General features: G+C 33.4%; 1 protein-coding gene across 5 annotated transcripts in view; it reads right to left on the bottom strand.

The window, feature by feature from the left end:
- PPP1R12A (protein phosphatase 1 regulatory subunit 12A) overlaps positions 1–27,066 on the bottom strand; it is a 129,219-nt gene that overhangs the window by 82,597 nt on the left and 19,556 nt on the right. For all 5 annotated transcript variants that reach the window (XM_045519428.2, XM_010958824.3, XM_045519427.2 and 2 more), the window contains exon 2: positions 2,723–2,853. In XM_045519428.2, the coding sequence (XP_045375384.2) occupies positions 2,723–2,853 (131 nt within the window). The remainder of the gene's footprint in view (positions 1–2,722; positions 2,854–27,066) is intronic.

Below are 27,066 nucleotides of genomic sequence, written 5' to 3'. Positions count from 1 at the left end.
TGGGAGACAGCTTCACTCTACTTTGTAGGCCACCATGCTATATTTTTCTAGACCCAGGAAAACAAGGGTTTCATATTTCATTAACTTCTCTCACTCATTAGTGAAATCAATTGCTGAAAGAGATAAGCTGATAAAAATAATCATGGATTTAGAAGAGTTTGCGATTATCATCACCTTAACAAATAGCCCAGTATATACTACAGCTGAAATATCTTCTATGAAAACAATGTCATTATTTTAAAAAGAATCTTAGAAGGCAGAAAGAGCAAAAAAGGAAAAGTTATCATATTCTAAATTTCATTTTGTTTAAAAAAACTATTAATTTAAATACAGCTGACCCTTGAACAACGTCAAGGTGAGGGGTGCTGACTTTCCCCGTAGGTGAAAATCCACACATAACTTAGAGCCAGCCCTCCACATACACGGGACCTCTGTATCCATGGTTCCTTGGTATTCTGGATTCCATATCCATGGATGCAACCAACTGCAGATCATGTACACTGCAGTGTTTACTACTGAAAAACTCCATGTGTAAGTGGACCACGCAGTTCAAATCTGTATTGTTCAAGGGTCAACTGTACTTCAGTTACACCACAGCCATAAATTTAACTGTCTATACAAAGGTAGTGAGATCAGCAAAACTCTAGTCAGCCTTGGTCAAAACAGGTCACTTTTGTTTGTACAAGTCTTATGAAACACATATTCCATATCCAACCTTCCAAAAGTAAAGAAAAGTTGTAATTACTTTATTGAAAATGTTAACACCTGCAGCAGACTGCCTACCCCTCCCTACACTTATTTCTTGGCATTAAAAAAAAAAACTGAATATGGCATGCCAGATACTTGTTACTCTCAGCATGGACATGGGCCAATGACCAAGCCCAGGCCAAAGTTAAGTCCCTGAAGGGGACACCTGCTGCAGTCCAGTCAGAGGGCTCCCTAGGAAAGGTTCCCCGCTGTGACATACACAGAATGTGGAGAAGATATTTCCCACTCCCCACTCACTTTATTTTACTCTTGGATGTGCATATGTAAAAACACAATTAGGAAGTTGTGGCAACCCTCTTGTGACTGGCAGGGGACAAGGCTAAGAATAAAGTCCATATTTTGGGAAAGGTAGAAAAAGAAAAAACAAACTGAAAGACCCCCAAGCCCTTGATGACATCACCGAGCAGCTTAATAAACCTCAATGTCCTTCCTATGAACTATGTATTATTGTACACAAGTGCTCTAACTCTTTGGGTCATTTTAAGTTTGATACTGTTACTAGAAGTTAAAATCATCTCAACTGATACAATGGGTTATGAATCAAGTCTATAAGAGGAAATTATTCAGGACAGTTATAACTGTCTTTTCAAACTCAGAAGCATGAATTAAAAATAGCAAACGGAAGGACTAAACTAAATCTGAAGAAAGAAGTTAGGTTTTCATTTTCCCAGAAAAGATCAACAAAGTAATGGTCAAAAGTTAATATATACTGAGTATTTCCTATGTGCCAGTTACTATGCTTGGTGGGTTACCTCAGTTAACCCTCACAATAAATCTAGGAAATATTATTCCCATTCTATAGAAGAGAAAACGGAAGATTGTAAAAGTTAAGCAACTTGCCCAAGGTCATACCCCTTGGGAGTGGTTGAGGGAGCCTTCATAATCTACATTAGTTGACTCCAGAGCCTAAGTGCCAAACATTTACGGACAGCTGAAGATAAATGCACATTAGCTACTTTTTTCTATGAAGAAGAGATCCAAGTCCTTTGTTGAGCATGAAGAGAACAGAAAGGATTAAAGAACTTGAGAACCATGATTAAAAATTACGAACAACTACTATTGTTTTGCAATAGCAAAAAGACTTTATTTTACACATAAAGAAATCAAAGCCCAGAAAGAGGAAACAAATTACCAAATGACGTAGTGCAGTTGGTGTTACAGTCAGTAATAAAACCCAAGTGACTCAGACCTGTTGATTCCCAGGGCACTTTTCATCTCACCAAATATTACCTCTGCTTTAAATTGGTGTGTTGTATCTTTAATACACATGGGGGTCGGGATGGGGATGGGGATGGTGACATGTATAAAGAAATAAAACTATGAAGACTTACTAAGAGAGATGCACAGAGTAGGGCTACCATATTCAATACTTATTAGTTTATAAGCTTTGATTTGAGCAAATAGACAATAAAAGTGTTTATGGTGTTGGATGCATAATAACAAGAAAAATAAAATAATTTAATGAATTGTCAGGATATCTATACTTCCTTGTTAAATGTCTGAAGAATCAGATTTTCTCGAAAAATAACCATCCATTAAAGACAGTTAAGAATACAGTAACTATTTCTCACTATATTTTTCTAAAAAATATATTTTTAGAAAACAATCTTAATAAAAACTAAGCAAGCATAAATATATTGAATAATTGGAGAATTAGGTATCATATTCTCTCTTTAGTAATCTAATTCAGAATTATTGTTAATTTTTCCCAACAATTCATGATTACATAGAGATAGACTAGACTGCTAAATATTAATCTTGAATTATTTGACAATGCTTTACATGTACTCAAAGGAAAAAGGAGATGGGGATGGAGAAAGAGTGGTTCCTGGGAAGAAGAATTTTCATGAATTAAGGTAATATAAGAATTCATTCATTTATCTATAACAGTCTCTATAAAATATCACATCTCTAAAATAGTATTTGGATAAAAGTAAACATAGAACTAGCTTACTCTGCAATATCAAGATATCCACAGGAAGCAGCTGCATGTAGTGGTATCCAGCCTTCATTATCAGGTTGATTAATATTTGCTCCATTTTCTACCAGAAACTTCACCATATCAACATTGTCATCAATGCAAGCCTAAAAACAAAACAGAAAGCATAATTAGAAAAAATATGAATCAATACTCCCAATAATACAGCAATAGAATAAAACCCCTATTTTGCAGCTTTTATAACAAATATTCTCTATAAGGTAGTCTGCAGCTATTCTGATTGAACTACTATCAAACAGGCCAGTGGTACTAATTAAATTGCAAGAGACCTTGCTTTAGATACACATATAATAATACTGTATGTGACCAGAATTTTTATGCCAACTCCATGAGAAAAACAAGTATGTACTAACATGAAAAGAATCAAAACATTATAATTAAGACCTAATAATAACCTCTGTAGCAGTGGTTCCCAAAATGCGGTTATGTCCAGGGAGAAGGAACCCTTTCAGGGAACTGACAAGGTCAAAACTATTTTAAAATAATACTAAGATGATACTTCCCCTTTTCACTGTGTTGACATGTGCACTTGAGGGTACAAAAGCATTAGTAATGTAGTAAATCTGCTTGTGCCTTAGCACAAATCAAGGCAGTGGCAAAAACAAACAAATAACCTCCCCCCAACTGTCACTGTATTCATCACTATGCATTTGCACTTTTTTAAAAGCTACCTTTACTTATGAATGTCCATGACAATGCAGTACAAACTATAAATTTTATTAAATTTTGACTCTTGAATATACATCTTTTAAATATTCTGTGGAACAAAACAAGAAGTATACATAAAGCATTTCTTCCAAGTATAATGACTGCCCTGAAGAAAAGCATCTGTGCGATTTATTTGCAGGCTGACCTAGTCACTTTTCCCATGCAATATCATTTTTACTTAAATGACAAACTATAGTTAGTCTAACTTGGATTCTGAAAGAAATTTTCTTGAAAATGAACAAAAGTCAGTCTGTCAAAACAGCTAACAGTATCTGCTGCTAATGATAAACTCAAGCTTTCAAGAGTAAATGAATTATTTAATTAAGAAATGTTATTTATTTAACATGGGTAAAGTGTTGCTTTAATTTAAAAATGAATTAATAAATATGTAAGGTGCTCTGTTTTAACCTCTGCTATTATAAATATTAACATGTACAACCCACAGAAACAAAAGCTCTTTGAGATCCTTCTTAAGTTTTAAGAGTATAAAGGGGTCCTGAGGTGAACAAATTTGAGAATTGCAGCCTACAGTACATAAGAAGAGAACTTTCTGAATGCTTACTTTGTGCCAGGTAGTATGATTGGTGCTTTATCTATTTTACTGATTTGTATACGTTATCCTCACAAATTCCCTCATAAGGATGGGAATTTTCCTGTCTCCCCAGCACCCTATACAGGTCTTTAAATGTGGTAGAATTTCAATAAATGAGTAAGTGAACAAGAAAGCTAAGATTCAGAGATTAATAATTAGCTTGAATAAGCCAGAGACAGGAAATGAGAGCTAAGATTCTATCACAGATATTCAGATTCCAAAAATAAGTTCTTTCCACACTTAATACCATTTCCACAGATGTTCCTATTTCATCAACTCTTTGTCATCTATTTGCAGTCTCTGCAATAGGGTATCATACATTCTAGGTACTTAATAAGTGTTTGTTGTATAAATAAAACAAATTTTCTTTACCTATCAGAGAAGCAAATGGAAATGCTTTTGGTAGCATTTTCCTAGGGGGAAAAATGACAAAAGTTGGTGTCAAGAAAAGCACTAAGGACAAAGTACTTCATATCTAAGGTGGAAGAACACTCACAAGGAATCACTGCTTTGGCTGCACATTCTATGCTGGCTCTGATACAAATGCTGTAGTTGTGGACAAGTAACTTAACCTTTTTGGGCTTTGGTGTCTTTATCTTTCAAGTGGTGGGTCATGTACCTCTAAAATTCCCTAAAATGTTTAACATTTTTATATATCCATGATTCTTCCCTTTGGAACAAGCTATAAGCAATCTGATGGCAAGATTCCAAAGTGTCCAGAACAGTACTTTACACACAGCAGATGGTAAATGAACATATAAGTAACATTCATATAAACTTTAAGTATATACTACTTGGGAAAAGAACTGTTTTTCAAGAAGCAGTGGTTAAAGAAAGGGTAAAAGAGATTGAAGAACCATAGCAATCTAATAACATGAGAAGAAACAACAAAATTCTACTGATTAGGAAGTGGTTTATAAAATGTTATTTGAGATAGCTAATGACACACAGTGACTCGAAATAATATTAGACCTATTTAGAAGTTTAATCATTAATTTTCCTTGAGAAAAGATATTGTTTAAATTCTATTCTCCTTCGTTCTCAATCTCTTTTAATTCCAATAGGCACCAAAACAGTATTCTGATCTTTATCATCAATATAAAAATATAAGTGATAAACCTTTTAATACAAATATGATCATTATTTTTTAAAAATGGAGAAAAATGTCAAATAAGAAATGATTATAAAGGGATATGGGAAATGCTCATACCATAGTAAGTTTTTGAAAAAGGATGCAAAGAAGTTTGCCTAATATAATTTCAATTTTACTAAAAAAGATGTACACAAAAAGACCAGAAGGATATCTACTAAAGGTTAATAGTTATTGTCATTGGTTATAAGACTATGAATAATTTTTATTCTTTAAAATTTCCTTTATTTTTAAAATGTTTACAATGAATAGGCAGTGTTTACATAAAAAGAAAACATAAGACTTGAATGAAAAATATTAAATCTGTTGTATTACAATATGGAGAAACAAAATCGCTTGTAACAAAAGTGTAAAATTCATATAACTTCTTCAGAAAACCATTTGACAGTATCTACTAAAGTTATATGCAGTATTGATAAATAAATGGGGTGGAATGTATGTGTATGTGGGGAGAATCTATTCACGTAACAGAATCCTGTATATCAATGAAAAAAGCACAAACAAACAAACAAAAAACCGAACTACTGCTACCTTAAACAACAGGATAATCCTCCCAGACATATAAGTGAGTGAAAAAAGGCAGACACAAAGGATACAAACTGTAAACTTCCAGGTAAAACTAACCTTTGGTTATAAAGCTCAGAATCATGGTTAAATTTGTAGGGAAATGATGGGAGGAGCATGAGGGAGCTTTCTGAAAGACTGGAAATCTTCTCTAGCTTTCTGATTTTTAAATAGGCATATGTATATGTAAAAATTCATTGAATTGTATGCTGTGTACTTTATTGTATGTAAATTATACCTCAATTTAAAAAGGAAAAATAACAGGCTACCATGTATTGAAAGCCTAGTACATATTACCTCCAGTATAAAACACTTTACTCATCTTTCTCTAAACTGTATATGCTAAAATGTCTTCCTGTAATTACTACCTCCTGCCTCCTGAAGCTCCACATACCAAGTGGAATCTCTCTTTCAACTGGTAATCTTTCAGTATTACGAGGATTTTTTCTTTTTTTCTCCCAAGGAGTCTCACATATTCTTTTATAGGCTAAATAATCCTTAATTCCTTTAGCTACTCTTCATATTTATATATGCCAAGGCCCTAGGAACACAGGAAAGGGGAAAGATCATGTTAATATAAGAGGCTAATCCATAAAACAACAATGATTATATAAGGGCATAATAGCAGTGGGTGGAAAGTACTAAAATATTTCTGGGAACATAAAGAGATCTTGTGATTAAGACAGTTCATTTAGGTCTCATTAAGGAATATACATTTGAGCAAGGTTTTGAAGATTACATAGGAGTTGTTCAATTAGCAATTCAACTAGAAGGAACTTCTAGTTTGAGCAAATGCACTACGATTTTTTAAATGTATGGAGTAACCAAACAGTAAGTCATCCAGTGGTATTACAGTACCTGTAAGTTATAGAACAGAATAAGGCTGGGTGGTAAAAAGTCTGAATATACGGCAGGTAAAAGATCTGAACATAATGCACAGATGACTGGATTTGATATTATAGGTGGTTTTCAACCTACTTTCTACTCCTACTCATTAAGGAAACCTGCTACACTCCCATCAGTAATAGTGGTTCAATTCAGCAGTAGGAGGGAGTAGGAGAAAACAATGTAGAATTTCAAGAAGATGATGTTTGAAAAAGCTCTTCAGAGTTTATAAAGCAGAGAGGTGACATGATCAGATCAGTATTTCAGAAAGATTACTGGAAGCAGAGTGAAGAGGAAAGAGCCTGAACTGAGCAATAGCAGTTACTCAGAATGGATAGTAAGAGAAATTTAGGAGAAAGTGTCTAAGGCTTAACTAAAGACTGGGTATGAAGGGTGAGGTACAGGGAGATGCTGTTCATGAAAATAAATACCACAGGTTCGAAAAGCAGGTGGGAGAAGAAACCAACCTAACCATGCACATCATCCAGTGGCCAACTGGATATGCTGATCTAAAGCTTTGAAAACAAATGTGGGATGAAAATATCAATTTGGGAATTATCTGCATTAAGGTAATAATTAAAATAAGGGGACCTGAAATCACTCACAGAGAGAATGCTAGAGAAGTGATTTCTATGAAAACAGTAAAAGAAAGGTTAAGATTAAATTATGATCAGTATATTCTTCTTGGAAGACAAAGACATTTATAGTATTTTATTCAGTCAGCTAAAGAGAGGGTTCTGAGGAAGGTCACAATAGAGTACAGAAGATAAATACACAAGTAGATAATTATATCAAAAGGAATATGATAAATAGAGTTACAGTGCTCTACACTGCTCATTGTGGAAGCTAAGAAAAGGAGAACTAAGGAAGAATGGTGGTAGTCAGGGAGTATTTCCTGGAGGGGACTCTACACCCTACTCAGGCTTAATGTACAAACAAGTGACAAGCACTTCATGGTGTATGAAGATGCAGTCACATTCGGGGAGGATAAAGGTAGGCAAGATGCAGAACAGAGTCTTATTTGTGATCTTACGGGTAATTCTTTGACATTCAAGATAAAACGGTCTCAGAATAAATGGTTAATTTTTTAAAGTTTCTCCATTTTAAGAAGGTGACTGCTCTGGCTCTTTGAAAAAATTAACATATAGGAATAGTTATTTCCCAATAAATGAAACATTGCTGATTTTGATTTAAATCTTTAGTTTTAAGCCAGTATAATGTAAGAAACATCAACCAAAATATCTAAAGCAGTTAATATTAAATCTGTTCATTCCTTTATTTGTTCATAAATATAATAAGGTTTTGAAATGTTTTAATATAAATTGAATGCTAAAAAATTGTCATAAAATATATATTACAAATGCATCTCAAGTTTGTGGTGTAAATTGCTCAAAGTATTCATTGGACATTTACAAAGCATACAGAAGAAACTGACAGCCAAGCCCATAAAAATATTGTTGCTAAGAGAATTAAAAGCTAACACATGCAGCACATAAGAGATACAACACTTGCTGACTTTAAATATTTGACTAAATATGGTCAGTTTATTAAGCCATATATGGAAAGAAACAGAATGACTCAAATATACTTTCAGAATCTTATCTGATATGGTTTATCTCAAGCTTTTCTTGATTATATATCCTGAGTAATTACCAATAATAAATGCTTGTGTAAAGACACTTCTGTCATTTAATTCCAGGTAAGGGCAGCTTTGTCAATTTGAGCTATAACCTAATTCAACAAACCAGTTCAAGTATATAAAACATCTCTTTTTATTGAAAAGGAGGTCTAGTTATTTTTCTCAGCAAGTTAGCTCAAGGAAAACCTTTGTTCCTCACACTTCTAAGCGAAAAGTTGAAAAGTCCAATAACAAAGAACTGAATTATAAAGGGGCTGCACAAAGTTGGCTCCAAGAAGATAAACTCCATGGCTTAAAGACAGATTTTGGGTGGGGCATGTGGAGGTTGAAAAATCATTAAATTTCATTCCTAGAAGAGATAAAAACAAACGTGTTCAGCAACTACGTAATTCAATTAAGTAAAACCAAAATTACAAAATTAGTAGCATTTGAAACAAATTCTAGCACTTTTATATTCCTTTTCATGAAAGTGGTTTTGTTAAAAGTACAGACTCTAGAGCCAGACTGTCTGGGATTAATCCAGTTCTGCCAGTACGCTGGTTGTCATTAGGTCAATTATGTAACATCCTCTGTGCTACAGTTTCCTCTGGAAAATGAGGATAATAATAGTACCTACCTCAAAAATTTACTATGAAGATTAAATGAATTAATATATAAAGCACTTAGACTTGTACGTGTCAAATAGTGGGTGCTATTATATTTATGTCAATATATAATCCATATGCTAAATAATAAAATTTAGCATGCAAAAACTGAATTTGGACATATCAAAGGAGGAATTATAAATGTTTATACAAGAAAAACAATGAACTCCAGTCAGTACTTCTATACTAAATAATAAATACCTTAGTCTTGTACTGAGACGGGCAAATATATGAGCATGTATAATCTTAGATCATCTATTAAATTTAATTACAAAAACAAGTAACAAGTTCAGCATTGCATGTAAGTTTAGACTTTTTTTTTGGCCTTTCTGCTCTCTTATAATATAAGCAGACAGGAAATCTAGACATAAAAATTAAAATCTGGTATTATAATAAATCACACATTGAAAAGATTAAATGATTAGAAAAATATATTCAAAACATAGATTATACACAACAGACAGAGCATGGGAAATTCTTCATTCATATTAAGAAAAATATAGACTTACGTATATATAGCATCCTAGAGAGAACCATAAGAGACACGATGTCTGACAAGGAGAAGATTCAATATATATTTGTGGATTAAATGAACTGGACAAGGCAAAGAGACTATTAAAAAAAACTAAAAAACCATTTTTGAACCATCCCCTCCCCCAAAAAAGAAAGTTTCTAGGAGAAAAGTACAGTCATCAATTGGTATCCATGAGGGACTGGTTCCAGGATCCCCCCCACAAATATCAAAATCTGTGGATGCTCAAGTCCCTTATATAAAATGGGGTAGTATGTGTCATAACCTATGTACATGTATGTAAACTTATGTATGTAAACCTATGTATGTAAACTTAAATTATCTCTAGATTACTTATCATACCTATAACAAATGTAAATGCTACATTAATAGTCTTAAGTGCAATGTAAATGCTATGTAAATAGTTGCCAGTATGCCACAACTTCAACATTTTGGAACTTTCTGGAATGGGGGGGAGTGGGAATATTTTCAATCCTTGGTTGGCTGAATCTTTGAATATGGAAGAGGGCTGAATATAATCTATGTACTGCTTAAATATTCATACTTAACCCAATACATACTAAGTATTTGAATGAGAATGCCAAAAACTGGAAACCACAATTATTCAAAGATTAAAACATGCGCTATATCTACTCATTACACAGCTGGTATCTTCTTTACTGACAAAGATATATAAAGTAGTAAGTTAAATCTATATCTCTGGAGGCCAAATATTTTTTGGAAACTTAGTAAGAGAAGAGTATTACTTCTAGAGTTTAGAATCCTTAGGGATAGAAGAAATTAAACTCCAGGATCATTCTCTGATGAGTAATTTTTATTGATTGCCTACCATGTATAAAGCATTCAACCATCCACTTTGGTGAAGGCTCAGAACTAAAGAGTATATTCTTTTTGTTTCCTTGAGGTACAGTGCCTGGCATACAGCAAGTACATAATAAATATATGTAGAATGAACCAAAATAAAATGCTAACTTCTTGTTAATGAGCAGGATTCAAGACCTAGTGTGTATATGTGTACATAAAACTGTACAAAGTACTGTGTGAGACATGCTGCCTTTACTGTTGTTTCATGTGTTCCAGCCTTTTCTCACAACTGGATTATGGTCACTTAGGAACAGAATCTGCCTTATATACCCCACAATACGTAACAGTGCTACTCAATAAATTTTTCTTAATGAGTATGTTACAGAACTGTCCTCAGGATGCTTATAATCTAATTATGAAAATAAGCAGATAAAGAAGAAAAATACTATGCAATTTAAAAGCCACACAGCATTAATAAAGGAAAAGCCACTATGTGAGCAGAGATGAGTCAAAGAAACCTTTTCATAGAAAATAAATCTCTTGCCAGGTTTCATTACTGTCTGAGCTGTGGAGATAGAAAGGTAGTTAACAGGTAGCTGTTTTCCTTGTTGAATTCTTTTATCAGACATGGTCACACACTGACCTAGAGGGGATTAATTGATGGATATACACTAAGAAAATAATTCAGTTTCAGGGGAAGAAATAAAAGCTTCTACGTACTATCTGATTCAATTAAACTAAAAATAACAACAGGTTACAAAAGCGTACATATGATATGATTCAATTCTCACCACTGATATTCCTTAACAAGAGTCTGGAAGAATCCAGGCATACCTTGTTTTACCGTGCTTTACTTCATTGTGCTTCACAGATATTGCATTTTTTATACTGCAGACACTGCATTTTTTACAAACTGAAGGTCTGTGGCAACCCTATATCAAGCAAGTCTATCAAGGCCATTTTTCATCCTCCTCACTTTGTGATTCTGTGCCACATTTTGGTATTTTGCATAAATTTTCAAAATTTTTCATTATTATCATATTTGTTAAGATGATCTGTGATCAGTGATCTTTGACGTTAATACTGCAAAAAGATTATGACTTGCTGAAGGCTCAGATGATGGTTAGCATTTTTTAGCAGTAAAGTATTTTTTAAACTATGTATAATTATTGTAAGCATAATGCTATTTCACACTTAATAGACTACAGTATAGTGTAAATACAACTTTTATATGCACTAGTAAACCAAAAAATTTGTGTGACTTGCTATATTTTCATTATTTACTACGGTGGTCTAGAACCAAACCTACAATATCTCCAAGGTACACCTGTATATGCCAAAATGTTAATTAACAGAAGTCAAAATCATTGAGTTATTTTCCAGAATTTATAGTAAGGACATAAAATTCTTCTGGTTTTCAAAAACAAAACAAAAAATTCATATGGTTGTTAGCTATCTAATTGTTTCCTGATGAACTTCTTCAGTGTTCAGCAAAATATGTGGCCAGTAAAGAGCACAGACTCTTCGATGAATATTTATTAAATGCCAACTACAGCCAGACACCATGTGAGCTGCTAGGAACACACTGGTGGACACAGACCAGATTTCTATACTTATAAAACTTATAGAGTCCAGCAAGCAAGAAAGATAACTAAACAAACAATAACAAGAGCTATGATAAATGCTATGGACTAGACCACTTAACCCAGATTTGGGAGAAAGAGAGGAGAAATCAGAATCTCTGAGAATGGTGCTCAAGAATTTCCACTTTAAAGAGGTTCCCTATCTAAACTGTAAAAACACCCTAGACTGAAAACCACTGATATCCTTGGTAACCAAAGCTAGAGAAATATACAGCAAGGCACAAACAGCATATGTAAAACGTGATCAGAAAAGCCTATGTCAAACCTGGAGGGCTATGAGTATTTAAGAAAGGGGAAACAAAATAAAGGGGAAGAAAAAAAAAGTCTGAAAGTATGCAAAAATCCAGGTAGAGAAAGCAGTGGAGAAGAAAATGCAACTTGACAAGCTAAAGGGAACGCCCCATACTCTGGTTCTACTTACCAATGTACTGAATACAGCATGAGATCAGAAGGTCAGATGATAAACTATTTAACAATAAATCTAGCCAATTAAAATAAATTAAGAAATAAAGACAGAGGAGTCAAAAGTCATAACAAGTAAACCAAAAATAATGTAACTACTATGAATTCTTGCAAAGTAGAAATAATAAAACAGCTAACCAAATGAGATTAGGGGAGAAAAGAGTGAAAATGAGTAAGTTAAGAATATGAGTCTGGGTCCTGAGGGAAAAAAATCTTATTTGGTTATTTTAACCAAATACTATTTTCCATTTTAGACTACCAAGCTACTCTGCATTTCTGGGACCATTCATGGAAGACTGTAGAAGAAGCAGGAGTTAATACTTTCAAGTCACAAAGAGGAGCACCAAACACTCAAGTGGAGAGCAGGAGAAAAAAAAAAAGGAAATATATAATTGATTTTTAAGTATTTTGTTGAACAGTAAGAAAAGGAGAAATAAACAGTTCCTAGTGAGCAAATGTAAATATAAACCAACTGTTAAGTATTTATATTAATATAAACTGAGGGATGTAAAACATCATAAAAATTATTTTGTTGCTTTTAGTAGTAGCTTCTAAGATAGCAATGATCCCTGTGTCATAGTAGATCACACCCTTGTGAAATCCTCCTCTTGAGTGTGGGATGGACCATGTACCATGTGTCTTGCTTCTAACAAACTAAATAAGGTAGAAGTGATGGGATGTCACTCTTGAGATTAGGTTATTAAAAGACTGTAGCTTCCATCTTGGCATGAACTTTCTCTTGCTCTCTGCTGGAATGCTCACAACCTGGGAGAGACTCAACCACAGTGTCAAGAGGCAGTCTTGTTAAGAGGCCCAAGTGGCGAGGAAGCAAGACCTGCCAATACTCACAGGACTGAGCTTTGAAGTGGATCTCTCCCCCTCCCCCATCCCAAGTTAAGCCTTCAGAGGAGATGAAGTACAGGCTAACAGCTTGAAGTCAATGGAAGTACCTAGCTAAACTACTACATCCAAATTCCTTAATCATAGAAAAACTGAGATAACAAATGTTCGGTATTTTAAACGTAAGGGTAATCTGTTATGCAGAGATAGGTAACAGCTAAACTGCTGAATGCTTGATGCAAGCAGAAGGTATTTACATCAGTTTTCACTGCTTCAATTTGTGTATCCAAACATCATGTTCCCTTCTCTACTTAATCTCTAATCTGTTTTTTCTCCTGTATTTCAACTCCTCTTAAATGTCATCAGTTAGTCCTTTAAGCTGACACCTAAATTTAGACCTATCTATTTTCACAAATTCAAAGTTCTAATCTACTGAACCACCCTCCATTTCTTAAACATGCCAAGCAATCTGAAATTACAACTTCAGAATAAACAATAATCCCCTGATAATGTGTCAGTACTCATGCTTGATGAGTAAAAAGGTATAAAAGAATAACTTTCTAACTAACTAGAGCTATCCTAATATAAGCAATAAAAATTATTATTCTTTCAATATTTTATTTTTGAGAGACAGCATATGAATAGCAAGAAGAAAAAAGACAGCTTTTATACATTCCTTTGCACTGAGGGAAAAGGGTATGTACAATATTCTGTTGCACAATTCCTTCATTTGATCATTTTCCTGTTGTAAAAAGATGCTAGTACTTTTATTTTCACAGATTCTAGTCTTGACACTCCTTCAAATGTAGATCATTAGTCAAAAGAGAAAGTAATAAGATAGAAATAAAAATGTTGAAATTTTCAGTGTGTCTCTGGGAACAACTGTTAGTATGGAGCCCTCCTGAAAGCAATTTATCACAAAAATTTACTTTAGTATTTCCCAAACAGTTTCCATGAAGCTACTAAAACGAAAAGGTTAATAAATGGTCTTTCATAAAATTAAATTTAGGAAATACTGGATTAAACAGATTTCTTTACAGCAGAACTTTCAACAAGTCCCTTTTCCTACTGACATCTATTTTTATCACCAAAATCTATTTTTACGTCCACGTGAAGGCAGTCTAGAAACCACTGTCCCGTAAATACAATGTATCTGTAATATGATAAATGAGTATACAACTGCACCGTATTCCAAGTCTCTCTCATAGAAAATCAATAATGAACTAATTTCATAATTTTACATTTTTTTTTTACCCTTAAGGAAAAACTTTGTAAGCAGATTTTGTGCACCAATAACTACATGGAATCCAGAAACTTCTGAAATATTTTTATAAAATTTTTTTATTGTTTATCTAAAGTAGGCTAACTCACTATGTTACAAGTGAAATTATCGCCTTTTGGGATGGTTCTCCAGCTACCTAAAAGACTCTGACACACATAGGCATCTCTGCCAGACAGACAGAAGCTATAAAATTCTGCTGAGACAGATGTGACAAAGGATCTTTAGATAAAACAAAATCCAGTGCTAAAAACCCTACAAAAGCACATTCTTAGGCTACATCACAAAAAAGCAGGGTGGTGGGAGGAGGGGGTTGAGTCCAGTTGCCAAGCAAAGTACTCTGATGATAAAAATTCAATTCCTTCTGATCAATTAACTAGTCAGGGAGTTCTCATGAAGAAAGAGGGTACCCATGAGTAATGACTGAGGCACTACTGGACCATATAGATTGCGCCTCAATTTAGTCTTCTTTTAACCATCTTAGTCCTTTATTTCTGATAACTTCCCCAGTCTTATGTTTAGGTAGTTACAGTTAAATCACTTACTCCTTCCATTTTCTGTAACACAGTGAATAAATCTGTCCTAACAAACATAAAATATTATGTTGTATTAATCCACCCACATGTCCTGTCTCTGCATTAATTTTCCTCTCCTGTGCCTGTGGTTCCACTATACTATGAGTTCTTAAAGGCTAGAACTCCATTATGTGTTCACAGTATAGTACCTAGACTGCTCTAGGCAGTAACCAAATGTTGAATGGCAGAACCTACAAGTATGATTTAGCTTCACCAGTAGGACTCAGAAATAGGTTGCTGAATCTTTGTTACCTGTAGACGACAGTTATCAGAGAAATTAATTTTTCCATGTCATATTTGACTTACTACAATGGGTAACTTACGGAACACTCTGCAATCTTCTTATGATAGGGGAAATAATACCTTCCCTTTTTTTACATGAAAAATGTATAACTGATATGAAGAACTCTAGTATCTACAAAGTATTAAACCATCTTGCGGTTAAACATACAAGAATGACACTCACAGATCACTCAGAAAAATCACATTCTTCAAAGCAAAAAGATGACTAGAGCTGAGTAAGATACCAGGGAAGAGATAAGTTACTGGTTTAGCAGCCATTTTTTGGCTATCACTGCTGCTCTTGAATGTTTACACCTTTTTCACCTGGTCCCCTAATTAGGTAGCAAGAGTTTCAAGATAGGAAAGACTCCAAGCAATTAATAACTTGACTTTCACTTTCCCTAATTCCTGCCATTAATGAAACTTGTATTTTCTAATTGTACTACATGCAGATGTGATCCCTTTCCTTCTCCTTTAGTGAAATAAAGTAAACCAAAACTGCTTTTAAGTTTCTTTTTTAAAAAAGTCAAATTATATAACCAATATCATGTAATGTTTTGTTAAAAATAACATTAGCATTCTAGCATAAAACTACTGCCACAAAAGGAATTCCTTCAACTAGTAAGACAGACGCCCAATGCACATAAGGTTCTTAGTAATTTAGCTACTGTGGTACTAAAGGCAGCCAAGAAGAGAGCACTGAAGACAAAGTGAAAGCCAGCTTTTTTTTTTTTTTGGAGTGGTGCCTTGCATTTCACTGAAAGTCTAAAAGCTAAGTCTTGACCATATAAGGCTTTGGGATTCCCATGGATAGAAATGCCTAGGCAACAGTCAAAGCTACTAACCTCAAAATACACAAAACACAGGTACTAAACTACCACGAAAGAGTTCTTATTTTTTTATTCTAGTTTCACTTAAATATATTCTTGCAGATAATCACAAGTGTTCCTGCAAAACATGATCAAATTCAAAGTTAAAATATATAAAAAGTTTATACACATCACAGAAAATTCCTTAAAAAACAAACAACTTTCATTGGAAATCTTCCTAAAGTCTGTTACACATTCCTCGTCATTTTAAACAAGTATCAAAAGATGTAATTTTATTTTTCTCCTTTAACTCATTATGATATCAACTATTAAACTCGATGTTATGTAACAATGTCCCTGCAGCCAGTAGTGTACAGCTAAAATGATACTTGGCATGCTTTTTGGGAATCGTTTGCTTTTAATAGGATTTCTGCCTTCTTTCTTGCTTCCATCTGTCACCTTTTAAAACTACCTGATAGCTTCCTATCTTCATTTTAATTTGTAACTCTTAATTGCTAAACATTAAAAAAATTTGAGCCTAAAATAAAGAGTACACAGAAACTATGTGAGTACTTCTACGTAAATTAAAGTACTTGTGCTTAAGTGTGTGGATTCTGCAACATCTGTTCCAGTTTTATGAGTAATGCTTATTTTCCAGCTATTTTTAAGGTCATAAAGTTTCCAATATGAGAAAAAAATGATTAGAGAAATTATGCCCTGTAAAATGTAGAGGGCTACCTATAACCAAGTAATGTCAAAACTCACAACTGCTGAAAAAAAGAGGAACTAATGTATGTTATTGGCAATGTTTTCTTTGCACAGGAGTGATTAAGAAGAGGTCATGTGATGCAACTATACCGAGCAATTCAGAGCTCCTGGAAAAAATAGTGGTGACCCTAAGAAAATGAGCAGAGATCCTGAGAAAACAATTCACTTTTATATTATTTATATTTTATTTACAAACTTTGCACACTCATGTCTTTAGAATAATAAGGTATCCTGATAACTTACTTAGTGATTTAATTTTCAAGAATTCAAGAACAACAACAAAAAAGACAGTACTTCACTTCACAAAACTTAGGAACGTGTAAAGCTCAGTGGAACAGTCATGCCTGATACAAATGGGAGTCTTTTCTGATAAAGCTATTTCATGTTAAAAAGAGAACAGATTATATAAATAAGACAAGAAAGTAAACCCCAAAAGCTCTTTTTTTTCAGTCACAGTAATACATTTCTTCTTTCAGAAAATATCTTTCAGAAGATCAAAACCAATTTCTGGACTTAAAATTTAATACCCCTTACCAGCACCGACACACAATTCAGATCTTTTCAATCACTATTGAACATCTATCATTTATTGGGTACAATATGCTGGTCATACAAAGATGAATCATGATTGATACAGATCTGTTATGAAATATATGATCTTATTGGGGAGTCAAATAGGAGGAAATAAGATGATCTTTAATATGGCAAGTCCCTGTTTTGTAAGAACTCAGAAGACAGGAATAGTCTAGGGAAGAATCAGGGCTTCTAGGAGTATGTGTCTTTAAGAACAATGAAACTGAAGGCTAAAACAATTTTTCTAAAACGTGGGGAACAGAGTATAGATAGAGAGCTTTTGGTATTGCTGAAGCATCATAAAGTGCAAGAAGGGATGATTAGGGAGAATTAAGCAGAGATGAGAGAAGGAGGCTGTGGCTGGCCAGATAAACCAGGCTAAGACTACATTTATTCTGTACAATATTTCTCAAATATGAGTAATAAAAAGGGATCCGTCTAAAAGGAAAAAAAAATTCCACAAACTTTCCTAAAATTGACTGATACTACTTTTATTAAGTTATTTAAATAGCTACTAACATAAACTTAGGCCTTTATTCATGCCTTAGAACATATACAAATCTAAACATATTTATAAATTTTTTCACCATTTTTTCTTTAGTTTGTAAGGGGGTCTGTGATGTCATCTGGCTAGAAATTTACTCCCAGCCAATTGCAAACGTGACATTTTCACTAAATCCATCCTGGTCATTCCTCACTTGTCTCTGACAGTTAAATCTGTTATATTTGGCATCAACTCCACCACAATTGCAAACTTATGCAACTGAAACTAAGAAGGAGTAGTCAGTTGTGAAACAGTCATCTGTCTACCTGTCTTTCTAGCTACCCATGCTCGTAAATTTTAGATTATCTTCACAATGAAAACACAAGAATCTAGACGTTCTTGTTGAGATCCTTATTATATGAAAGGCTTCGTTAAGGAAAATGTTTATGAGATTCATTCATGTAGCTTAGATATCAGTGGTTTATCCTTTTTATTGCCAAGTGATGATTCCCTTGTACGGCTGTATCATAATTTATCCACTGCTCTACTGATGAATACCTGGGCTGTTCCCAGTTTTCAACTATTAAGAATAACGCTGCTACGAACATTCTGGTATTAGTCTTTTTACAATATAACTTTTCATTTCCCTTGGTAAACATTAGAATTTCTGGGCAGGTGTATGTTTACTTTTATAAGAAACTCATGAACATTTTCCCAAGGTAACTGTACTAATTTCCATCTCCGCATTCTCACCAACTTTTGATGATTTTTTTTTTAATTTAGCCACTGACTGGTGTAACACCCCCCTTTTCTAAATGTAACTGGTATCGTGTTTGCACCTTTCATCTTATCCTGCATGGTACTGGTTATATGCACACTTCTTGAAGTTGTAAGTTGTGTTAGCCCTTTCTCCCCCTACAATGTTTATAACAGAGTGCTTTGCACATGCTGAGACAATACATATCAGTTTAATTGAATGGCTTATTAAAATGTATTTGTCCTTCCTGTTCTGGATAAGCAATGGAGAAAAAAATCCAAAAGGCACATCTGTGAAATGGAGCTACAGACAATCAAGGGTTGGTAGCTATCCTCCAGTTTTATTGTAGTCCTCTGCTAAAATAGGAAACAACCTTAAAACCATTTATTATGCTGTTTCTCCTACAAGAGTGTCATATCTAGACACATGTATATGAAACATACAGAAATACAATGTAAGCTCCATGAAAACTCCACAAGTAAGGGAATTTTTGTCTACTTTGTTCATTGATGTGTCATAGTGTCTAGAATAGTGCCTACCATATAATAGGCACACAAATATTTGTTGAATACACATGTGTTTCTACAAATGTGCCTTTCAATTAATGGCAGTGAACTTAAAATAATGAACAACAAAGCTTCTTATAGCTACAGTTTCAACAGCTTTAAGCCATAATACCCAGGAACATATCCTTTCAGATACAGATTTAAGCTTCTGTCTGGGATTTTAAAACATTTTCCAAAGTGTATCTTCACACAATCTGGAACGACAATTTTCTTTAACTTAAAATATACAACTCCAGGAAGCATACATACTGAATTTTACAGAAAGAAGGTGGCTCCTGAACAGCCTGTGCAGATGTACCAAATCAAGCTGGCAATCAGTGAAACTGTTCCACAGTATAGAAGGATTGTCCACCTACTAAAAACCTTAATTTAACCACTCAGCCTGTTTTATCTATTCACCAAATAAAACAGGGAGAGCAGTTTCCAAATGTCCACTTCTATTCAAAGCCCTAAGATGAAGTCTTTGAAATCGATCAATGTGAAAAGAATTCTTCATACCATTTCCTGACTATCTAGCAATCAGTATTCTATGTACTATGTTAGGTGCCAGGGCTACAAACACAAAATTAAGGAACTTGTATTTTAGTGGAAGAAATAGTCAAGTAAATAAACAATTATAGAACTGTTATAAAAATACGCAAGAGTTCAAGGACAACACACAAGAGGGCTCTAGATCAGAACAAGTGAGGAAAGCTTCTTGGCAGAAGTAATTGCTTGAGATATCTAATCACATGAGCCAGAAAAACAGGTCATCTCGGAAGGAAAAAACTCACTAGTAATCATGCTCCAGAGTCAGCTTTCTCTAGAACAACTTGATCATCTTCAGGAGGTTTACCATAGTTACTAAAGGACATCTGGGTTCTAGACATGACAGCTGAAGGATATTTGTTTCCAGTTTTTAACGATTATAAAACCACTATAAAATTTGTATACGGGTTTTTGTGTGACCATATGTTTTCATTTCTCTTGAAGAGGAAAAAAAGTAAGCTTGCTTTAACTTGCTCCTCACTTTTTGAAGCTGTTACCAAAAAAACCAAAAACACGTGTAGGACATTTGCATAGATTTCTTAAAGGTAAATATTATCAAGCAGTAATATTAACAGTTATTTACTATCCAAATCTGACAAAAAAAGAATAAAAGTAAAAAAGGGAAGAAGCAAAGTAAAAATTGGATTTATATCCAAAGAGAAGCTAGTGAATTTTAAAATTTTATCATTCAACAATTATTTATTGAGACTTCACCATGAGCCAGGTACTATAAAATGCTTGGGCTTCACCAGTAGATAAATAAACAAACATATAAATGTATAATTACACCCTAAGAGAAGAGGTATGAAGGAACAAGCTGCTAACAGGGAAAGACAGGTTTGAGGAGAGTACGACAGAGTCAGCGAAGGGAAGTCACAAAGTTTAACGAATAGGAGTTAGCCAAGAGGTGGAGAGATTGACCCAGGCAAAGGAAAATTATACAGGGGATGGAGGTATGAAAGAGCTTTGAGATTTAAGGGTCTGAAGGAAGTGTAGCTAGAATATGGACAAACTACAAAAGTCAGCTGATTCTAATAGGTCGTGTTAAGGATTTAGGATCTTATTCCCTAACAACTTTGTTCAACTTGGATAGAGTATCAACTACTTTATACACCTGACAATTCCTTTAAGAGAGATATAAAATTGAAAGCAGATTTGAATTTCAAGTCTATAAGTGTTCTCTAACAAAAAGCACCATTTCCTTTGAGCTTCAACTGTTACTGATAATATCAATACCAATGTTTAAGGTGAAAATTTGACATTTTCTCTTCTGCCTTTTTATTGTTGCATTTTATATATCATTTTTATACATTTAGCATTTCACCTATTTCTCACAATTGATCCAACTTTTTTAGCAAATGTTAGGTTTCTGAAATCTTTGATTCTCAAATTGGAAAAAAAAAAAAAACCAGTATGAGATTGTCACTCTAAAATTATAAAATTCAGTTCAACAAGTATTTATTTACCCGATACGAAAAAGATGGTTTTCAGAGAGAAAAAACTTTCAAAATAACTTACTCTTTTTCTGGAAACTCTTGTATCCATGCTGTTAACCTTATAAAGTCATTTTTAACTGGCTCTACCAAAATGCCAATCAAGCAGAACTTAAATTTTTGTATTATTCTAAATACTAAAATGTGGATCTTGATAATTTAAGTCCATTTCTTGCTTTCTAGTATTATGCATATAGCTATATTTTATCCTTTTTGCTTATTACAATAAATTTTTTTAAGAAAATGAAGGTAAATATAATTACAATCATGAATTCACAGCTCTTCAAAAGAATGCCTGTAAAACCACACTACACATCTATCACTGTCCAGCTGACGCACTTTCACCTCTACTCAGTAACTGTACCCCACCTCTAACCACATTAGACTTTCTCCCCCCTGAAAACCTGATGGTGTGTATCACGTACAAACAGGAAAGTAATTACCTTTATGTAAAAGTTTTTCCCTTTTCCTTCCAATTCTGTTGAACTATAATAAAATGGTACCATTTATATGTAGTGCTTAATTAAACAGAGAAAATGTTCTAAATGACTAAAGTGATATCAGATACATTCATTCTGTACCCCAAATAGATACAAACTCAAAGGTAAGTATTTTCTATTTGTGCTCCAACACCTAATAAAAGGTCTGAAACAGAGCAGTTTACTCAAATACTAGCTCCCTTTCCTTGCTGGTAGGAAAGGCTGTGCTCGGTACTTCCACATATACCACCTAATTTCATCCTCCCAGAACCCTGCTGCAGAACATTATTATCCTTACTTAATAGACTCTGAAGAGGACAGGACTCCAGTGGGAGAAGTTCTACAACACTTACACCACACTACAATACAACATTTTATAAAGCAATTTCTGTTTAATAAACTTGAAAATATCTGCAGATTTCACTTGCTTCATGTTCAGTTTTTTTGAAAAGTAAATAGCTCTAGGTGCTTACAAGGGCCAAACAAGTGTGGCCTAGAGGTAAAGCAGAAAGCAAGGTGAGAAAAGAACTACTGTTTAATTTTTTCAGACACACTGAAGCATCTTCACTTGCCTTAAAGTGAATATCAAGACTACACAAAAGTTAAGTTCAAATACAAATACAAAAACATTTTCAAAACCTAAAATAGCAAAATTCATGTTTGAAAATCCACTTTAACACATTATAGTGTAATTCAGTTCACAGATGGTTTGGCTAATCTTTCTTCCAGCTGCCATGTTACCAAAATAACCTTTCTTCACTAATTCTATTCATGCTGTTAGTCCAGCTATTGTATTTCTGCTTGGTATACTTAAAAGTTGTCAAACAATTTTTTACAGGCCATTCTACAAATTTCTGTGTAAATATTCTAACAAAATAAAATTGAAAAGCCCACTAATCTAAAGATAGCACCACTAGAGCTTAGTAATATACACTAATGGTAACAATAGTTAAGTGCTGGAGCTACGTGAAGAAAAGTCGTTCAAATATCCTATTCTAGAACCTGTTTTTCTTTTCCTTTTCTTTTTTCCTTAAGGGGAGGCATACAGTACCTGTGTATTCCAAATCTTCTTCCCTGTCTTTTCTGGTAATCATTTTATAGGCTTACATCATCCACATTTTACAAAAGGGGAAACAAGATCAGAGAGGTTATATAAGAACAGAGAGCTAAAAAATGGCACAGGAAAGATTTAACCCTAAGAGAGAACCAGTGTTCTTCCCAGCTACCTTCTCTATACTTGCAGTGTTAAATTTGACTCATTATTTGTTATCTGGTATTATAACCATCTTTCCAATTAAATATATTTTGTTTGTACATGAAGTTTTTGCTTCATTCCTAATTCTTGTGCATGGTTTTTAATTATGATTTTGAATCAAGCATTTTCTGTTGAAGAAACCACTGAAATAATTATGAAAAGGACTTCATTACATGTATTTTTAAAATTTGCACTATCTACCTGTAATATATTGAGATGCTAAAAATGATCTGTATCTCTAAACTCAAAGGGGCTGATGATATGTGTATAGCACAACTGAGGCTAGAGTAAAATAGACTTTCATTTCAAGTGGGCAATTAGATTGGTGCAACCCTTTGGGAGCAATCTGGTAATGCTTATAATAAGTGGTTTAAAATATTACTTCATTTTGATCCAGAATACTCAGTTCTGAGAATTGATGCTTAAGAAATCATCCTACTTTCACTGAAATTCCTACACATTCGTTGAAATTCCTACACATTAAAATACTTACCAAAATATGAGTGCTAGAGTAAGCATATAGTATTTGCTGTCTGAATGAATGAATAAATGAGTGAGTAACAGAACTATGAATAATGGAAACCTATACAGAATTGGAATGGTTAAGAGAATTGTAAACATCCAAATGAATATTATTCAAAGGTAAAATTAAGAAAAATAAGCTATATGATAAGTAGGATAAAAAACTATCTATAGTACAACAGTATATAAAAAATATAAACACAGAAACATACCTATGCAAGGTAGAGGGACTGAAAGGAAATATACAAATTTATTAACATAGAGTAAAGGAACTACTAATTTTCTTTCTTTTCTCTCTCGTTCACTTCTTTCTTTTTCATTCTTTAGTATTTTCCAAGTTTTCTATAGGGCTTGTATGTAACAATTAAAAAGAAAAAAACCTAAAAACTTGAACATTTAGCAAATATCAACAGAAAAAAGTTAGTTTGCTATTCATTGCTTATTGTATATAAGATTGATTATACTTCATGAATTGTCTAAGTTTATTTTTATTTATGCATAATTAAAGTTTAAAATGTACTTCATTAATACATAAATATAGGTTATAATAATTCTCTGGCTCTTCTCACCCAAGCTCTCTAAGGTATGTATATTAGTAAAAGAGAGAGGCAGATGGGAGGAGTGCAGCCACCTTCTAGAAGACAGCTCTTGTGAAAAAGATAAAAAAGAGAAGTAAAATGTCTTTTGATAAATTTCCCAATTAACCTAAGAGAATATTAAGACAAGTCCTAATCCCTGTCTTAGTTCTACCGGAACACGTTGCTCATGATTTTTCATTTATGATAAACACAGTTTGGCTTTCAAAGACTACTAAGAATGTAAACCTGACTGTCAAAATTGGGAAAAAAATTTTGAATGTCCAAAGATATTTAGCTTATACTAATAAAAAGATTAAGTCAAAAAAAAGTCAAACAGAATAAAATGAAAATTTTAAAGTATAGAATATTTCCTTGGGAGGGGATGAAAGGAGAAATTGGTAAATAGAGCAAGCACCTTCAAAGGAAGATGAAAATTCATTCTACTATTACCTACTTTCATTAATGGTGGCCTTAACCTAATTTTATTACTGTGTATTACAGTAAATCTATTTTCTTTAAAAAATTAGAAGACTGCTATACTCTATGATATGTAAGTCAATAAGTCTTCACAGTATTCTAAATGGAGTGATCACCATTATTAGCCTAGGGAGAAATCAGACTGTTTGCTACAGTACATTTCTGAAAGAATAGAAGATTTCTTCATATAAATACGTCTCTGGGACTGGGAATGTTCAGTTAGGATACTAACTCATAAATTCATTTTACTATATAAAGCTTTTTTTGAATAATGTTAATTACTCTGCAAGACACTGTAAGATTTTAAAGTGTTGAATCTTTCCTAAAAATTCACTTCTTTTTAAAACAAGGTGATGATCCAAAGCATTGTTTAATTATTTCAACTCTTCAAAGAGTATAATGCTTCCAGTACACTGTAAGTATCAATGATAACCACCATACCTAAACTAGGCTCTGGTTTTACTTTTATTCCAAAATAGGAAGAGAGCAGTTAATAATAGAAAAAAACAGATGCCTTTGAATTTTCTGCTGAAACTAGTAACTGCTTTTCTTGTAGTCTTTTCGTTTTTTATCTCCCTGTCATCCACAGTCCTGTAAAACGTAGAAGTTCTAAACTTGGAATCAGATTATCCAATAAAAACAAACAAGCTTTTAGTAATGGAAAAAATGACTTATTACAAGAGAAGAAGCTAGCAGAAAAGCAGGTATATGGTTCCATATATGTAAATTGAAAATGAAACAAAAGCATTTAATAAGGCTTTTTACACAATGTCTTCTGACAAACATTTTAAAGAACTTAATGGAAGCATAACATATTAATGTAAGACTAACGACCTGCTAGCTGTGTGTTATACTTTAGTCATCAGATGTTCAGTTAACATTTTTCATGTAAGAGGTATTTAGAACCGAGGACTGACAATTCAAAAAGTAACCATATCCATATCAGTCAGGGTCCTAATTTCTTGTCTAATCTTACCTACAATCATAAACAGTAAGCTCTGGGACAGAAGAGCATGTCAGCTGGCAAAAGCAAAGCTTCATGCTCCCTGGCTGTATATAGGGAGTTTCTTGGAACACCCCACTGGTTTAGCTTTAGAAAATAACTGATCTATCAGATATGCTCTGGCCTATCTGCTGACCTAAAGTAGCCCCAGGGATTCCTCGGGATACCGACAGGGGTAGACTCTGGTGATTCCAGTAGTTCAGAAACACTGTAACATAGTGTTTAAGAGAACAATGTTGAGTCAAACTGCCTAGATTTAACTCCCAGCTGTGCAATTTATAAGCTTTGTTGTGACCTTGTAGTCACAACCATATCTCATTTTCTTCACTGGTATAATGAAAAAATAAGAATAAAAATATTTATCTCACATGATTGTTGTGAGATAATATAAATGCCTAAAACTGTGTCTATTGTAAAGTTAAACATTATTATATGTTTATTATTTATTATTCCAATGAAATAGGTCCCTCTGAAGATGGAGACTTATTAATTCTCATGCTTATTATAAGAACCTGTTATAAACCAAAAGTTCTATGCCCTAACCATGGCCTCTACTTAATACCGTATTATTCTCACAATAAAAAGAGGAGGAATCATTTTGTAAACTGGCAACAAATCATATTTATCACTTGGGTGGGAGTAAAGAGAGGAGTTTATTGGGTAAGAGAAGGGCCTATGTAAAATACGCAACTCAAACAGAGCTGGATGGTATAACTGACAGCTAATTCAAATGAATCTTAAAAGTATGTTTCAAAATATAATCTCCATTAATTACTTTGCTGATCTTTTAAGAGTTACACAAAATTAAAATGTCTTAGATCTTATTTATTACACTATGAATTTCACTCCTAAAAAAATCAGTTAATGAATTACTAGAACATACAAATTTAAAAAAACCCTCCAATTTCGAGGGTTAGCCACTGTACAAAGATGAAAACAGTTCAAATTATTTAAAAAGTTCTCAACTTAGTATTAAGTATATGAAATTCTATTAAAGCACAGAATGTAGCTAGTGGCTAAGAAAATTAACATTACTGACGTGAAAAGGGAAAGCAGAAAAAAAGTATCAATTCCTAACTTCTTATAACTTCTAATAAAAATCGCTTTGTAACTTCAGCACATAATTCTAGAAAATAAAAATTATAAAATATTGATCCAAAAACCAACTCTTTCAGTAAAAAGGAAACTTACTGTCCCAAATAAAGTCAAAGGAAGACTGGAAGGAATGTTTTCATTTCAGAGCTGAACTACTAAAATGTCTTCCAAGCTGCTACTTTCCATAACCCATATTAATTCTCCTACAGTCCACTTAATTCACTCCAGTGTTACAAATTCTTTACCAACTTATACATTGAGTCTATACTTCTGGGCTTGCCACCAACCATCCTCCCAACCTTTCTACACAGAC

This window comes from Camelus bactrianus, chromosome 12 (assembly GCF_048773025.1).
Source record: "Camelus bactrianus isolate YW-2024 breed Bactrian camel chromosome 12, ASM4877302v1, whole genome shotgun sequence".
Classification (NCBI taxonomy): Eukaryota; Metazoa; Chordata; class Mammalia; order Artiodactyla; family Camelidae; genus Camelus; species Camelus bactrianus.
Note: the sequence above shows the minus strand (reverse complement) of the source record. Positions and strands in the feature narration are given on the sequence as shown.